At 41.5% G+C, this 18,276-nt stretch overlaps 1 protein-coding gene across 1 annotated transcript in view; it reads right to left on the bottom strand.

Annotated features, from left to right (window-relative positions):
* MTR (5-methyltetrahydrofolate-homocysteine methyltransferase) overlaps nt 1-18,276 on the bottom strand; it is an 85,536-nt gene that overhangs the window by 35,615 nt on the left and 31,645 nt on the right. Inside the window, 9 exon segments of the mRNA XM_075064182.1 lie at nt 2,083-2,190; nt 2,879-3,031; nt 4,926-5,015; nt 8,544-8,684; nt 8,779-8,895; nt 11,682-11,861; nt 13,373-13,558; nt 14,405-14,545; nt 16,424-16,536. Of these exon segments, the coding sequence (XP_074920283.1) occupies nt 2,083-2,190; nt 2,879-3,031; nt 4,926-5,015; nt 8,544-8,684; nt 8,779-8,895; nt 11,682-11,861; nt 13,373-13,558; nt 14,405-14,545; nt 16,424-16,536 (1,229 nt within the window).

The raw sequence follows: 18,276 nt of genomic DNA, 5'->3' as shown, positions 1-18,276 counted from the left end.
GAGAAAAATCCATAAGAGATGGCTAAGGGAGAAGAAAGAGAAAAGACATGCTCTTTCTCTCCCACATTAGATTATACAGAATTTTTCTATTCAAGTTCTTTTCAGCATTTTTCAAAAATATTTAACCATTATTTCATGAAAGGCATAACCATGTAAAGAATCAATAGCAAATGGAAAATAAATTCTGCATCAAGAGGCCTTGATGTCTGCAGCACAAAACTATAAATCCATTGAAAAGAATTCATCTAAGGCAGTAGTTCCCAAAGTTTAACAACCTGTGAACCCCTTTCCCTAAAATGTCAAGTCTCGCGAACCTCCTCCTAAAAATGAATATTTCCAGGGATTTTCTTCTTTACCCGAGTATAAATTATAAAAGCAGTGATCTTGGAAATATAACATTTGTTTTTATGACATGCTTATTACACACTATTTATTATTAATTATTATTTATCATTACAGTATTTTTATTACATTATAAAAACGGCAACACTCCTGAGATCTCACTTTCGTACCTGGTATCTCTTTGAATAAGCCTGTTATAAGACAAAGGCTCCTATGTTTCATCAAGGAGTGTCAGATGTGAAACAGCAGGAAGGTATTTAAGAAGCCAGCTCAAAGAGTTCCTCCTACACAAAGATTCAGGCCTTGAGCAGCCCAGGCAAACAACGCACGTTAGACTAGCTGTCTATTTAATTTTAAAAACAGCAAAAAATATCCACCTCCCTTTTCATTTCTTATAAGGAGTCTTGAAGTTTGATAGAGATGCTGGCTTTGATCTGCTTAGCTCTTGGGAGTCCAGGGGCTCTGGGCTGCTGGCATCATGCTGCCCGGGGTTGGTAGGGACAGCTCTGTCCACCATTAGGGATGTTTTTCCCCCGAGAACCCCCTGTAACATTTCGTGAACCCCCATTTGGGAACCACTGATCTAAGGAAAAGCCCAAGAAAACTTACAAAATTTAGATTTACCATTTCTCTGTTTCTCTCCTTATTTTTTTTTATTCTTTTACATTATGCAGCTACAGAAATTTCCATTTTCCACATCTGTTGCTGACAAACTGCAGACAACAGAGCTTGCTGCAGAATTTAGATATGACATCAGCATCTAGGGCCCTGATAATTGCTTAAGCCATATGGGATTTGTCAGTTTCAAGTTTACCAGCATTTATTCCACAAATTGAATTCAAACTAAAAAAATATATGACATTTCAGACCTAACCACAGAAGTTCTGGTGTTTGGCTTCAGGTCACAGCTATGTGGAGCCTGAGTGCGCCATATGATTTGCACTCCTAGCCCTAATTCATACAAGATCCACTTGGAACCAGGCCTAGGTTCACATACCTCGGTGTGCCTGACCCAGATTTCAGGATTTTAAATCAAACAACTCATATAGATCAATAGCCCAGATTCAGTGGCTTCAGTGAAAGCTAGTTTTAAGAAGTATCAGAGGGGTAGCCGTGTTAGTCTGGGATCTGTAAAAGCAGCAGAGAATCCTGTGGCACCTTATAGACTAACAGACGTTTTGGAGCGTGAGCTTTCGTGGGTGAATACCCACTTCGTCAGACGCAGGTAGTGGAAATTTCCAGGGGCAGGTATATATATGCTAGCAAGCAAGCTAGAGATAACGAGGTTAGTTCAATCAGGGAGGATGAGGCCCTGTTCTAGCAGTAGAGGTGTGAAAACCAAGGGAGGAGAAACTGGTTCTGTAATTGGCAAGCCATTCACAGTCTTTGTTTAGTCCAGAGCTGATGGTGTCAAATTTGCAGATGAACTGAAGCTCAGCAGTTTCTCTTTGAAGTCTGGTCCTGAAGTTTTTTTGCTGCAGGATGGCCACCTTAAGGTCTGCTATAGTGTGGCCAGAGAGGTTGAAGTGATCTCCTACAGGTTTTTGTATATTGTCATTCCTGATATCTGATTTGTGTCCATTTATCCTTTTCCGTAGTGACTGTCCAGTTTGGCCGATGTACATAGCACAGGGGCATTGCTGGCTCACGCTCCAAAACGTCTGTTAGTCTATAAGGTGCCACAGGATTCTCTGCTGCTTTTAGTTTTAAAAAGTTACAGCATAAGAGAGCATAACTTGCCTCTTCTTCGATGCTGCTGGATTTAGCTCTCTTTTCCTCTCTTTCCTTTTCCATGTAGGGAATGAGGTGGCCAACTGCCTTCTTCATAACTCGAGCAGACTTTATCACCTGAATTGACAAATGGAGGAAAAGAGTGTCAGACACAGAGAAACAACTACAGCCCTTCAAACAGCCTGTTTGTCTAACCAGTTACAGAAAACCTGCAAACCAAAATACACATTTGCAAACACAGATCCCAATCTTGCAGTGAGCTCCATACTGTCCAACCCCTGCTCCATGCAGAGCCTCACTGACTTCAGTGGGGACGTGACTGCATGGAGTTCACTGTAGGAGCAGGGCTGTGGGGCCCAATCCTGACAGGTGCTTAGTAACCACCAAACATAAATAGGTCAATGTGAGTTGAGGGAGCTCAGCTCTTTTCAGGATCAGGCCCTTAAGTAAAGTCCACTAAAGATGAAATTACAATGCAATGGTCAAAGAGGTGCCCACCAAGCAGCACGGAAAAAAAGATTTGGAAAAAAGATGGGGAATTGAAAAGCAAGGGAAGAAACAAAACAGAAAACCCAACAAAACCCCACCTACAAAGAAGGGTCATGTACAATGAAAGAGAACAAAAAACAACATCTTAATAGGTACACCTATGTTTTTAGAATTCAAACATTCCATTTCCTTTGGAAAGGGAAGCTGGAATAGAACCATTTATGGACACTTATTATAAGCAACAACTGGAGAGAGGATACAGAGGCTAGGCTAAACTTGTGGAAATACAAGAGACAGGGGTTATTCCCCTCTTTACCTGAGGCAGAAACATCTTTCCAGCACCAAAAAGATCGCCAACAACTTTCATGCCATTCATCAGGGGCCCTTCAATTATATTCAGAGATCTGGGATATTTGTTATGGTTTAATCTTGCCTCGTCTGTGTCTTCAATGATGTATTTTTCAATGCCCTGAAACATTTTTACAAACTTTTTATTTTTTATATTATATATATATACATATATATATATACACATACACACACACACATATATGTACACATACATACACACACTATGTGTGTGTGTTCTCCCCAAAAATTTCAGAGCCCTTTAAAAAACAAAAATAAAAATCACAAAAGCAAAAATTGATCAACTTTAGACTGCTTATCTTCAAGAAAGCATCATAACTATCTTTCAATTATGTTTTCTTGGACAGCCTTACTCTCATTAAAATATGCATAAGATACTCCTGAAGAAATTCTGCACCAAAAATATTAAAAACGATTTGCACAGTATTTAAAAATTCTACACATTTTATTTGTCAATAAATAAATGTGGCTCCAGAATGTCAGTGGGGTGGACAGACCAGTGACTGCACTGAGGTGGGAGATCACCCTGAAGCCCCTCCACCTCCCCCAGTACAGAGACTCAGCAGTGAGGCTGCGCCTGACCCAGTGCAAGGGCTGGGCCTGCCCCAGAAACACCCTGGGGCCCTACCACTCTGTACCAGGTGTACCAGGCATGAGCAGGCAGGCTCAGCCCAGCAGAATCCAAGTGTGGAGGGGCTTAGTGTGTGGAGATCCAGGTGTGGGGTGAGATGTTTCTGTGTGGGACAATCTGAGGGAAGGCATCTCAGTGGGAGATCTAGAAGCACAGGGGCTCGTTGGGGGGTTCCAGGTGCAGGAGCAATGGGACTGTGTGGGGTGGTGATGGGGGCAGTAGCATGTAAACCCGTGTGCCCCTCCATACTCACCTCTGTTTGGAGGGGATCACCCCAACCCCAATCCCAGCTTCCCTACAGTTTTCTGCAGGGAAGCACGCAAATTCTGTGGAGGGTGGGAGGGACTGTGCGTTTTCTGCGGGCATGCAGTCACATAGAATCCCCCCAAGAGTAATAAGAACATAAGATCGGCCATACTGGGTCAGACCAACGGTCCATCTAGCCCAGTATTCCATCTTCTGATAGTAGCCAGTGCCAGATGCTTCAGTAGAAATGAACAGAACAGGGCAATTTATCGAGTGATCCATCCCCTGTCATTCAGTCAGTTTCTGGCACTCCCAGGTTTAGGGATACCCAGAGTACAGGGTGGTGTCACTGACCACCCTGGCTATTAGCCACTGATAGACCTATCCTCTATGAACTTATCTAATTTTTTTTAACCCAGTTATACTTTTGGCCTTCACAACATAGCCAAACAACGAGTTCCACGTTTGATTGCGCATGGTATGAAATACTTCCTTGTACGTGCTTTAAATCTGCTGCCCATTAAATTCATTGGGAGACCCCTAGATTTTGTGTTATGTGAAGGGCTAAATAACACTTCCTTATTCACTTTCTCTGTGCAATTTGCTATTCTTTATTTACTACCCAATTAGCAAACTGTCTACAAGCATGTATCCAAACACTGACTAATCATGAACTTACATGATTACATTTCTGTGTGCTAATTCCCAACATATACAGATTTTTTAAAGCGTTTCAATGGAAACCAGTTTATGATTACATGAAGCCTGCTCTACATCACATCTGCAACTCAAAACATACCAGCATCCTGTTAATGAAATGTGAAATGGATCAGAAACAGAACATTAGAAGTAAAGCTAACCAGTCAGTCAATCTCCAATCACCTAGCTCAGTAAAATGCAAATCAAAGGGTCTAAGCAGTGAGAACTAAATGACTATATTCTTTGTTTGAAATTACTTGTGTTATTAGTAACATAGGCAAGAAAGATTACGAATTTTAAGCCAACAGTGGCCTTCTTAAGGACTGTATCACACTCTTGGTAACAGCTGGTGGTCCACAGGTATGATCCCTGCATACTGCGTACTTTGACTAAGTAAGGTAACTCTATATAAATTCACCTTGACAAGTGAGTATTCCAGCCTTTCCTCCACAGGGCTATCCCGCCATTCATCAGTCTGTACCGTTTTCTTTCCTCCTTGGGCATGAGTCTAAAATGGATTGAGAGAGAATTAGAGTCAGTGGGAATTTGACTGGGTAAAGGACACAGTCATAACCTCAGAATCTGATCTTTTATTTTGCTAGGAATCAGAATTAAAAACTTCACACACATCCCACACTAAACCTTTTTAGACCTTCTAAAGTAGTACTGTTTATACAATTACACAAAGCACTATGTGTCTGATGCTCTACCGACAAATAAAACCACACTCCTGAGGAGCATATGTTGTAATAAAGATGCAGACAAAGAAAGAAAGACTTCTAACAACACTACCACTATTAAGACATGCTGAAAATACTCATAATTTAGGTTTCTACTTAGGAATGTAATTTTAATTGATCCCAGGCCAGCTCATTGCACAATTCATTTTAAATTTCTAAATAATTAATCTGGCATTAGTTCAGTTCTGCTGCAGTAGAGTTTATGTTATGCCACATTCTGGATGACTTTTGAATTAAAAGGCATCCAGAACTATTTCATTTTGGGAAGTTTCATCAGAACAAAATAGCCAACATACACTTTCTTTCTCTCATTTCAGGCTTTACTCCCACTGCAGGATTTGTTTTTATATACACAAATATCCACCAGAAAAGTGCATGGTTGAGGAAACAGACCATTACATCCATCAGTACATTTGGTTCAACTCAGTTTGCTTTCTGCAAACTGTTCCTGTGGTGCATTTTGAAAGTGAAAAATTGCCCTAAACACTCCCACATTTCATTGACTTCTGATCATTTCATCACATTGCTTTAAATGTTTATTAGCAGCCTTTTAAAGGTAGGACCATGTATTTGTATTGAGCTCAATTGACTTTAAAGTTTCTGCAGAGTTACCAAGTCTTATATCACCTTATATCTCTTATCCTGCTCATGAAATGGCCCTCAACCTTTTGGATGATCCACAGAGGAAACTAGATTGGATCTCTCATCTACAGAAAGAATAAAGTCAGCTGGAACCAAAGTGCTCCTCCTAATGCCTTGTCTATACCAGAAACTTGGAAGCATTTTTCTGCACCAGTGTTACCTACAGAGGTAGCTGTAATGTAGACAGCATGCAGGTGTTCTCTTATCAGCTGGCAGACAGCACAGTAGCTGGGCCAAAAACAAAGATAGCCGAGAGGCCAGATGAGGATGGCAAATCTATATGGATATAAAGGTGCTTGAGAGAAGTGAGACTCCAATTTGCAGGGGGAGAAGAGAATGTTTAAATAACCCGTGGCAAGTGTAGGTCAGAGTAAGAGGAGACTAGGAAAGGGGAAATCACACGTTGCTGTAGACAAGATCCAAGATATAGGCAACAATGATTACAGATTGGAGAAGGCTATCGGAGTCAAGCACAGAGAGGATGAGTATGTCATGGAGGCCCCCCACTCACCCTGAAATCCCCAGAAAAGAGAAACTTGGCAGAAGAGACATTAACAAGAAGTCAACTAGAAGAGGAAGGCAGGGTGGGTAAGACTTTTGAAAGGGAAGCGGTAAACTAGAGAGTTTAAACAGTAACAGGAGAAATGGGGTTGGAGGGATGAAAAAGGAACAAAAAAGTAATAATCATGTGCTGGGCCTCTGGCCATGCATTTCAGTAATGGGATCAATTTTACCCACAATTACGTAGCATGTAATTAACGTATAGATTTTGCTGCTGCAGGGGAATGGGGGACACACCCTATGAATGGATTTTTATAGTAGGATAATTCTGGACACTAAGGATGGAAAGCTGTCTTCATTGAAGGCAATGGCAACACTCCTACTGACTTTGACAGGGCCAAGATTTCACCGTAAGAACATTGCAGCTATGCAAGGGATGAATGAATCTCATGTTTCAGGTGCAACCTGATCCCCCGGGGGAGGTGGGACTGACAGAAGAAATCTCCACACACACCCCAGGTGTGCAGCACTGGGTGATGGCAAGGTGCATTGCTCCTGGCAGGGGGAGGTGGAGGGAATGAGGCTGTTAAAATTTACCAGAAGAAAGAGCCCATCTGCTTTACCCAACCATGTTACTGCTTTTCATGCTCCATTTGCATTCAAAGTCTGCCTCTTGCAGAAACACTACTTATGTGGTCCCTCTTGAGGGTTGTTGAATAGGATTGATTGGGCTATTAAGTCCCTTTAACATTAAGGGACACCACCATAAATTAAGACATTTAGCCTACTTGACAGAGATATTTCTGGTTTAAAATAATCCCCTTTGGTTCTTCCACCACCACCACTTTGGGCTAAATTTACAAAGGTATTTAGATGCCTAACTCACGTAGGTGCTTAGCGAGATTTTTCCAGAGCATCTATCTGAATTTTTAGGTTTCAGAATATCTTTGTTAACCTGCCCCTTAAACTATTTTACTTTTCAGTTTGGTTCTTCTATCTCATTGTAAGGCTCTAGTTGGGTTTTTTTCTCCCTGCAACTGCAGATACTGTAAAAATATCCCAAGTTTATCATCACATTCAGGAAAGATAACTTGTAAATCCACTGGTATTAAAAGAGCATTGTACAAAACAACCTTAGTAATGGTATTCATTCTTACATACAGTGTGTGCTAGGAGGACGAGGGATGACAGGGATTGAAAAGTTTTCCTGTCATTGATTTTAAATTTACTGCCCTTGTTCTCATGCAGGCATGGACAGAGCTGTGTCCTACAGGCCAAACACAATCCATGCATTTCAGAATCACAGCCTACAGTCCCCCATATCTTTAATAAGGGGTGTGGCCTGCAGTCATTAGAAATAGCTCTTCATTCTGGTTTAGGATTATTCTATAATGTGCCCTAGTAACTAACTTGGAAATCCACAGGAGGGTTGACACTGGTTTCAATGGGACCAGAATTTCACCCTAGGTCTATAGTGTTGTTAATTTGGCACCTTTCATATTCCTTTAGATAGGTACTTATATGGTCCCTATCACCACAGTCTCTCACAAATGCATCGATTCACATAACGCCCTCGTGGGGTAGGATAGTTTTAGACCTTTTTACACATGGGGAGATGAGAAAGAGAGGGAGATTAAATGACGTCCCCAAGAACACACAGAGTCTGGCACAGCTGGCAACCGAATGCAAATCTCAGTCCCACTAGAGTGCCTTTACCACTGGATCACCTTTCAAGCACATACAAAATGCTCTCTGTCCTCCAAAAAGACATGCAGGGGCTGGAGTTGCAAAAGAAAGAGCCCTCTTCACCTCCCGGAATGATCCTGCCCCTTGTGCAATATAAAATTCTGCTCTAGAGGGAAAACAGTCACAACAGAAGGTACCTTTGCCACAAGCTCTCTTTAGGCGTCAGAAGGACTCTGATTTGGTAGCACACCTTCAGGGCATGATGCAAAGTGTATTCAATTTGGCTCAGTTTTTTTCCATTTGCTTATAATAACTGAGCTGCTTACACCAACTGTGCAAGCTTCTACTACTCACTGTCAGAGGCTACATAAAATATGTGTTTCAATCTTACCTGGTGTGTCAGCACTTAGATGCAACAGCCTGGGTTCTGTACAAAAGCTTAACAAACACATACTTCTGAAAGTTACCTGGGCGTAATGTAAAAGCTTCTCTGTTGCATCTGGGTCTTTATTCCAGATCAGATTCTCACACAGCTGTAGAAGTTCCTTGTGAATATCATCATACACTGGAAGATTCCCTGCATTCACTATCCCCATGTCCATGCCATACTAAGAGTACAGAAAAAGATCATCAGCAATACCCATAAAACTTCCCATACATATCTGGGGAGCACAAATAATGTAGCCGGAAAGCACATCATACCTTAATTGCATGATACAGGAAAACTCCATGCATTGCTTCTCGAATGGCTTCCATCCCCCGGAAGGAGAAGGACAGATTGGAGAGGCCTCCACTTATTTTAGCTCCTGGCAGTGTTTCCTAGCAACAGGATCAAAATATCAGCATGGTCAAACTTTACAAAAGTGATTCCAAAAGAGAAGTTGGAGAGGCACCAATGATCCACAAAGAACTTGTTCCAGGTCTGTGCAGTGCTGGCAAGTCATATGATGATAGCACCTCCCTTCCTTTCCTTGGTTCCAACTGCTTCTACAGTTATCCAGACTCTTCCTTTCAGAGAGTTACTTGAATGTCTGTAGAAGAAGCTGGAAACAAAAAGGAAGACCCAACCTAGCAATACATAAGCAACTTGCGTGGTTCCCAAAAGGATGATGGGCTATTATGAATGGGTTCTTGATTGGGAAGGGTGTTCCACATAATAGTAAACAGGAGGGGAGCTGCTCTCTCAAGAAGTGTTCCACACTATGAAAGTCTGACATCTTGTGCTTTCTACAACACTAATATGTTCACTTTTCCTTAAGCTGAGCAAAGAAACCAAGAAGAAAAGGGATCCAACTTAGTAACAACTCACAGATTATCTTTCTCAACAAAAATTGTAAATTAATTATCTGTCATAAAATATTAACTAGATCCTGTTTGTCAGGTTTTTTATTAATAAGAAGAAGGGCTGCAGATGTGTCACAGTATTTTTTAGTCAAAACTCATGGAGCAGCCATGGTAAATTTAGTAAAAGTCACAAGGAGAGGGTAAATGGGGTGTAAAGTCACAATAGCACCATTTAAAGTGGGTGGGGTCCTGCCTCCTGAGGGTCGGAGGTTGCACAGCAAGCCCATCCCCCACTCACCTGGCAGTGGTGGCTCCTATGCTGCAGGGCTGGCCCAGCTCTGCCCTCTGGTCTGTTGGCTCTTGTCATAGCATGTAGGCAGGGCCCGCTTCCTACAATGTCCCCCCTCCAGCCCTGGCACCACCAAATCGCTTGCCAAAAACTGGACTATGGTTGCAAAAATGGCCATGCCATGGCACAGGTTTCCCCCAACTCCTGCCCTGAAAATCCCAGTGACAAAGAAAAATCCTGATCACAATAAAAAGTAATGGACAAACTGGGGTGGGAAATCACGTATCAGTGACACTTATCACTACTAATAGGGCTGCAGCCCTATTAATAAAGACCCATGGTCTAGGGTCAAAAGTAGCTGCAAAGCTGAAGATTTGCAGCAGGGATGCTAAAAGCAGCAGACATCCTGTGCAGGAGCATTCTGCCTCCTCTGCTCATTGCAGAGAAATCTCTGTGGGAAGCTTCCACAGTTTACTGAAGGAGGGGGAGGAAGACAGTGACAAGGGAGGGGGGGATCTGTGAATAGATTGCTTTGTGGAAGTGCAGTGAGTCACATCTATACTACTCCACAACAAGCCCTACTAGCAATCAACACCTGACTGTAGTGAATGCAATGGAGATTTTTCCCCAAAGAACTCCTCTGTAGTTCCCTCCAATCAGAGCTCTCTTACTAGAGGTTTGTTTATGGGATTAGCACTTGGGACAAAAAAGTTTATTACCATGCATCTTGGATACGGATGAATTCATTAATTCCTTAAAACTGAGAAACTCATTGACTGAGGCCAGAAGGGATCATCATAATCATCTAGGCTGACTTCTTGCACATTGCAGGCCACAGAACCTCATCTACCTACCTCTGTAATAGACCCTAACCTCTGGCTGAGTTAATGAAGACCTCAAATCATATTTAAAGACTTCAAATTACAGAGAATCCACCATTTCTTCTATTTTAAACCTGAAAGTCACCCATCTCCCAGAACACGCACATCTGTTAACTGCCAACACTTCCAAGGTTATCCCTGGTTTTGGAATTATTTTGTGATTTTTAAATATCTGGATCAGGTTTTGGGCAACTGTGGTTCTGAACAGCTCAGATTATGGAAGTGTAGAAAGAACAATGGACCCCCCCAAATCATTGTCTTCCCAAAGGGAATCAATCATTGCTCTGCTACTCACATACCCAGCATCCAGCTGCCTTCTCCCAGCAGGCTTGTCTCCCCAGTTCACACACACACTCTTAACTTGAACTGTGTTTTTTAGGGAGCGTCTGACAGCCCTCTTCTGGGAAGGTGGACAACTAACCCACCTCCACTTCCCATAACAACCAGACCTGGAAGAGCTCCTCCATTCTCAGTGATTCCACTGCCAAAAGGGTCTTAACACACAAAGCTAGAGACATGCTACAGGAATACACTGGGCTAGCTTGGAATCCCAAATCTCATCCGGCAACTGGAGAGTTTTTCTGGGTTCAACTGATCCAGGACAAGGTGCTGCCTGCCCATCTCTCAGAAAATATCTCATACACAATCTGTTTGCAAGGGCTGGCAACAAATAGAACCCATCACATTGCCCCCGCAAATGTAAAGGTAGAATGGGTGACACAGCTTTATACAAGTGATGCCCTTTATTTCTGGTTGTCCCAACAGGTGTATTGTGACTAAACACAAAGTAAAGAAAGTCTTACATTAGGTCAGGTTTTTGAGTGCTATAATCCAATCACAATAATTAGACGAGTCAGCTTTCACATGTCTTGAGTGGGGCCTTTTGGCCAGAGTGTTGACATTTTATGAATGTTACTTCACTTCATTAATACCAATATATTTATGGTACAGTTTATGGACTGAGCTAAATTTAGAGCACTATATAACGTACAATGTTTCCTACTGGAACCATAGCAGTGTTGAGAAACTATTGCAGTTCACAGGAGTAGTCCACTATTATTAATTTTGGAAGTAATTATTGTGAAGCACTGGGATTTTTTAAGTAGATCTGCATGAAGTAAAACACCACAGCAACAGCCAAAAACACTCACTTTTATAGTTTTAGCTGCATTGATGAAGTTAATTGCATACAGGTTATGTTCCTCCATTCCAGTCCCTATGGTCAGAATATTGGGGTCAAAAATTATATCGTTTGGATTGAAGCCCACTTTCTTCACAAGGAGGTGGTAGGCTCTGGTGCACACTGCAATTTTAGTTTCCGTTTCTGTGGCCTGGAAAAATAAAAAAGGGGTGATAGGGAAAAAGAGATCCCCCGTCTCGTTAGATACAAGGTATAACCAACAGTTATGGTTTGGTTCTCATCTTGTTAAGTAAGCTTTGCAATTGTTTTTATAGGCCCATATATGCAGGCCTCAAGCTTTAGCTAAATCAATGCTAAATAAGATCACCTTGTTTATCAGCATTTAGGGCACTGAGATATGAAGAAACAGGGGTATGTAACACTGACAAAAGAGGAACTAGGAGGGGGACAAGGGGTCCCTTGGGTGCTAGCTCATCTATAGGCAAGTATAGTGTGGCAATTATTGCTTAAGGTAACCGCAAGGAGGGGTACAGGATGACCATCTCAACAGCTGCCAAAACACATGAAATATGTTTTGAAATAGCTTGCTGATTTGCAATAATTTATGCTGATATTAGTTTTAATTTGCAGTATTAGCAATATAACCCAATATGGGTATGTCAATGCGTGACTTTTGCGGTTTTAACCTTTATAAGCTTGGTAAAATTTGTAAGGAGAGGGGCAGCCTCCCTCTTGCATGGGGACACGCTGTCTCTCCCTGTATGCATACTTGTAATCTTGTTATAACAATAAAGGAGCCTCGGCTTGTCTGATTCAAAATCAACTGGGTGGTCATCTTTTCCCCCACAGGGGGTCTGAAAAGAAAGCATTTCTGCTGTGTGACACAAAGACAGGATGGAATCAAAGTTCCAGCACTAAGTTTGCAGGTCTCTCATGAATCAGTTACCAATTCGAACACCATGAACTTGGGAAAGATGAAATTTTGAGTTTCTAAGTCCAAGTTTAGGCGTGTTCAGAGCTGAGGGGTCTTGGTTCAGTCCATTAGAGAAAGGTAGGTTGGATCGAGAGAGAGAGAGAGACTATACGGTTCTGGTATGGGCCCCACTTCCAGCATCGCAGCAAAACCTAAGACAGCTCTGGAAAGAACAAAACTAATTCACAAATAGATCTGAGCTTAGTCTTCTCTCTGGTCAATATGCCAATCAATTTCTGAACTAGAAACCTGAAGTGGAAAAGTAGTATAGAATTTAACAGAAAATTTATATTCCTGCTATAAAATTCCTGCCTACTCCATTATCGCGATCATCATCTAGTACAGGTGGCATAGCCTTGTGGCACACCAATACTGCTGCTACTACTGGCAGACCTTGGCCTCCCACAATGGGGCCTGGAGCTGCCCTATTAGTAGCTCAGGTCTGATTCTGTCACTCTTATTCTTCTAGAGTGGTACAGTCAATTCAATCAACCTAGTGGTTTCAAATAGCCTATATCCATGCGGGTAGTCTATCTAAACACAATCAGGCCAACAGGGTCAAAAACGTCTCTAGATCAGAGTAACAAAAAGTGTTGCTAAGATTCTACAGGCCTCTAATCATATTAGACCCTAACTACACAGCCACTTTACCTCCTCCTCCTATGGGAATAAGGAGCCTGTCATCTCAAAAAGTGAAATCTGTCACATAATAAGGAAGTGACACTCACTTGACCCACTTCATCAAAAGCCATGACCACCACAGCTGCTCCGTACAACTTAATCCTTCTTGCTTTTTCAAGGAAATCATCTTCACCTTCCTTCAGGCTGATGCTGTTCACAATGCATTTCCCTTGGCAACACTTCAAGCCAGCTTCAATCACAGAGAAATTTGAAGAATCGATGCATAACGGTACCTGAATCCAGCAGAAAGATAAAGAGGGGAAGTGCAAATTAGCAGAAAATTTTCCCTGACTACCATCCTCCAACTTAAACAAAAGGCTGGAAAAGCAAACACAACATTCGTCAGGTTTTCAAGCTTAAGGAAAGGAATAAAAAAAAAAAAAAAAAAAAACAGAAGAAATCTACAAACAAAATAGCACACAGAAAACTTGCTTTCAGTACAAATCTCAATGCAAGTCTAAAAACAGAGCTCCTATGGTGCCTCCATAATATGCATGTTATACAGAGATCTCTCTCTCTTCCGTGCTGTCCTCCCCCTGGCTTATCTTCCAGCATGCAAGTATTGGTGTTGAGAAAGCAAAATTGCTTGGCATCAACAGGTTTTAGTATCATGTGGGAGAACCTTCCTATGTCTACAGCCAACTCTGCACCCTTATTCTGCAAACAGATGAGATTTATGTATCAGAACACTGCTAAGCACAGCACTCTACTACCACTTTAGATTGTGTATAGTGATTTTAAAAAGGACTTGATATTCTGCTCTGCCAACGAAAGGAAAAACGCAGCATGCCTCTGAGTTGGCAATAAAAGACAATGCAGCTCAGAAGGAGTGTGCTTAAAATCTGTGTTACAGTGAAAGGCCATCTGCTGCATGCTACTTAGCACATGTGACGCTATTCTAAAGGGAAGGAAAGAAACCAAATTCTGATGCCTTTCCCATTACAAAACTAGTGGAAGATACCTAAATACACACACTTCTGTTTACTAAACATAACAATCCGTATCAACATTTACCGAACTGTGATTCACATATCAAAAGAAATCTGATTGAATGTGCTGTGGGATGAATCAAGTACAACCTTAGCAATGTCAGGTTCCGAAGCAATGAAGTTACAAAATCTAGCCATAGCACTCGGCCCATCCAGCATTCCATCATCCATATTGATATCCAAAATCTGGGCTCCCATCTCAACTTGGGCCTTGGCTACACTCAGAGCTTCCTAAAGAAGGGATTTAAAATGAATAAGCAGATCAAATGAGTTAATCATGGTGAAGACATTATTTCACTTTCTCAAACAAAGCTCTCTGAATTCACCCTATGTTGTAGATTATCAAAATGAGAGCATCTCCTTTTCTGCTTAGAGAAGAATAATGGGTGACTTGATTACAATGTAAGTATTTAGATGGGGAACAAATACATAATAATGGGCTCTTCAATCTAGCAGAGAAAGGTCTAACAGATCCAATGGCTAGAAGTTGGAGCTAGACAAATTCAGACCAGAAACAAGGCGTACATTTTTAACTATTAGAACAATTTCGAGTCATGATGGATTCTCCATCACTGACAATTTTTTAAACTGAGATTGGCTGTTTTTCTAAAGGAGGTATTCTCTAGGAATTATTCTATGACCTGTGTTATACAGGTGGTCAGACCAGGTGATCAAAATGGTCCCTTCTGGCTTGGGAATCTATGTATATGCCAACCCAGAAATCATTAGTAATGCAAAGTTGATGTCATTCTGTCTGCAAAAATGTGGTGATTTTGACATAATGGCCTGGCAGTGCCTTCAATTTTAAACATAGTTAGCAATGTGTTTTACTGAAAAGATCAAAGCTTTACATGGTCACAGTCAGTTCTGATTGCAAATGATTACGGGAAAATAGCCTTCTGGGATAGACTACAGTAAGGACCTGTAAGTCAAAAACTAAAATCTTCTTTGCCTCTCAGGGTATATCTACACAGCAAAGAAAAACTCGCGGTTGCCCCGTGCCAGCCAACTCGGGTTCACGGGGCTCAGGCTGCAGGGATTTTTCATTGTTGTGTAGCCTTCTGAGCTTGGGCTGGAGCCTGGGCACAAGAACACTGCAAGGTGGGAGGGTCCCAGAGCTCAGACTCCAGCCTAAACCCAGAAGTCTACACAGCAATGAAACAAGCCTGAGCAGGCCAGCCGCGGATTTTTCTTTGTTGTGTAGACATATCATATATTCTTCATTACTGGAGGCTGTTCCATGTTTATTAAGCTGCAAAACAATGAGTGCGTGTTAGGAACGGAATATTAGAGTCCTTCTTACGTTATTTGAATGCTTATGTTTTTTGTTTGCTTTGTTTTTGTCACTTCATTGATTGGAGGGGGGCGGAAAACAAAACAAAATCAGAACACCTTTCTATTTCTCAAAGCCCCAACGAACTGTGGTTCAGTTTTCCTCATCTTATGCCAGACTCAGCTGTCACATTTTAGGAGGTCTCACTCCAACGAAAGCTCTTATTTCTATGGTATGAAACAGTAGAACAACCTACTTTGGGGGCAAATCTTCAGGTGGTATAAAGTACCATACTTCCATTTGCCTCAATGGAGCTATGACATTTTACAACAGCTGAGGATCTGTCCCTCTGTCTTTACATTTTGAGCTGGCATTGTTCTAAGTTGTATCGACCAACTTTTCTTGGGCATTTTTCCTATAAACCTCCCCATCCCCCTCCTCCCGCCAGCTTCAATCTCTAGCTCCAGATTGCTGAGGATAGAGCATAAATCAAGAAATATTTATTTTCTATTTTCTGTCTATTTTCTCCTTGGCTGTACAGCTAGTATTATAGGAGAAACAGATTCTTCAATAACACTAGCTAACAAAGCACTTGGCAAAACCCTAACTGTGGATTCATCAAGAGCTATTATGCTCAGCCAGGAACCTAAGTAAGAGCAATGAGAAAAAACAGGAAAACTAAAAAGGAGATTTTACTTTCCTATAGCTGGTGTGGGAGAAGAACTATATGTAGACCTCATAAGTAATCAGTAATGGAATGGAATGGAAAAATACTGTAATTGTATAATTGTTTAGAAAAAGGAGTGTTAGAAGCGTAAATTAAATGGGATGCTCACTTCATAGTTGCCTGCCATGATGAGCTTAGCAAACTTCTTTGATCCTGCCACATTGCAGCGTTCACCAATGTTAACAAAGTTGGTGTATGGGCCAATCCTGAAGGGCTCAAGACCTTAAAGGGACATTTTAGAAAATATATGTAAAGATGTAGAAAAAAATGGAGACATTGTAGAGAATAAACAATTTATTGCCAGTCCAAGAGATAAGGCCAGGTTTATCTGTGGGAATATGGATCCCTCAATTTATCAAGCTGAAATTGGAATGAATCATTTCGTCCGCTAAATTGTCATGGCAATGGACAAAATCTCTTTCAATACCAAAATTCTTAACTGTAGGCTCTAGCAGCTGTATCTCCTTTACAATGTAGACAAAGGGTCAGAAAATACTGCCGTAGGTGGGGCACCACGAGTATGCTGATGGGAGACAACCTCTAGAAGAAAGCAACTCTACACAGCCACACCCTCATACATGTATCTCTAGCATCCTTATCTTGTAGTTCTTCTGGGCACATCCTCCCCATCAACACCAATGAGGTTTTGCATGTGGAATGGCTGCAAGGTTGGGCCTCTAAACTTTGTTGTTGCACTATACTTGATATAAAATAAACCAGTCCTAGCTGTAATTTTCAAACTTTAGGCACCTGAATAACTGGCTTGAGATTCAGAGGCAATGATCAAATGCAGCTTCCATGGAAGCAAGTCAATGGAACCAGATGATGCTCAACACCTCTGAAATCCAAGCTTGAAAACACTGTCCCAAGTTATGAGAACCACAAGTTAAAATAATGATAAATGGTATAAAATATTACTTCCTCAATAAGATTAATAATGCTGAGGATAGGGCTTACTTCCAAACATGCAAACACCTTCATGTGACTTGATACTGTGACATTAAATCCTTCTGCTATCACTTTGGAAATGTACCCAACAAGGATGATGAGTAACTTACTTCCTGGCTCCTAAAGGGCAATGGCTAATTTGTCCAATTAAAAATTTCCCAATTCATTAAAAAAAAAATATTCAGAAGCTTTTGGCCCCAAATACTGTATATTGGCCTTACAGATGGATTTAAGAAACATATCAAACAAGATTCCCATTACACAGGAAACATAAGGTGATATGGCCCTTTAAGAGTCAGGCTTGACATCACTGCTCCCATTTTGTGACTAATTAGCTACATCCCCAGCCATGGGTCTGAACCCAGAGATCAGGCAATACCCTGCAGATCTTTGATAAAAGGACAACAACAAGCAGCTCAGTTGAGAGTAAGACCTACTGGGAGCAGGTAGGCTCCTGCTGCAGACCCTAGACTGAGACCTGATTTGTTTAATGTATGCTGAATTGGTTTGAGAAATCAAACCCAACCCTGAAAAGACAGGACTGAAATCTTGCTACTGTTGCAAATGTTTTATGATACCCTGGCTAGGGTTTTGGCAAGCTCATGTGTACAGAGCCAAACTGTAGTCAAAAACCACATTCTAGATTCAGATTTACCATGAGTTAATTCCATCCTCACTAGTCAAACAGTGTTATAAACCTGAACCAGCAGTAACAGGGCATTTATGTCCCTAGGATCAGGAGACCTGGCTTCTATTCCTGGCTCTGCCACTCACCTGCCACATGACCTGCAGCACATCAGCTCACCTCTCTGGGCCTAAATTTCTCCATTTGCACTTGGGGATAAGCATACTTATCCTTTTATGCGAAGTGCTTTGAGATCTACTGATGAAAAATACATAGGCTATTATTAAACAAGACTCAGACCAGCGAAGATCAGGTCTAAGAGACATTTCTGATAGTTTCACTAATTCTTTAGCTGTAACTCGAGATGGGCCCAAGCTGTGAACTTTGGA

The sequence above is a fragment of the Chelonoidis abingdonii genome, chromosome 3 (assembly GCF_003597395.2).
Source record: "Chelonoidis abingdonii isolate Lonesome George chromosome 3, CheloAbing_2.0, whole genome shotgun sequence".
In the NCBI taxonomy this organism is placed as follows: domain Eukaryota; kingdom Metazoa; phylum Chordata; order Testudines; family Testudinidae; genus Chelonoidis; species Chelonoidis abingdonii.
Note: the sequence above shows the minus strand (reverse complement) of the source record. Positions and strands in the feature narration are given on the sequence as shown.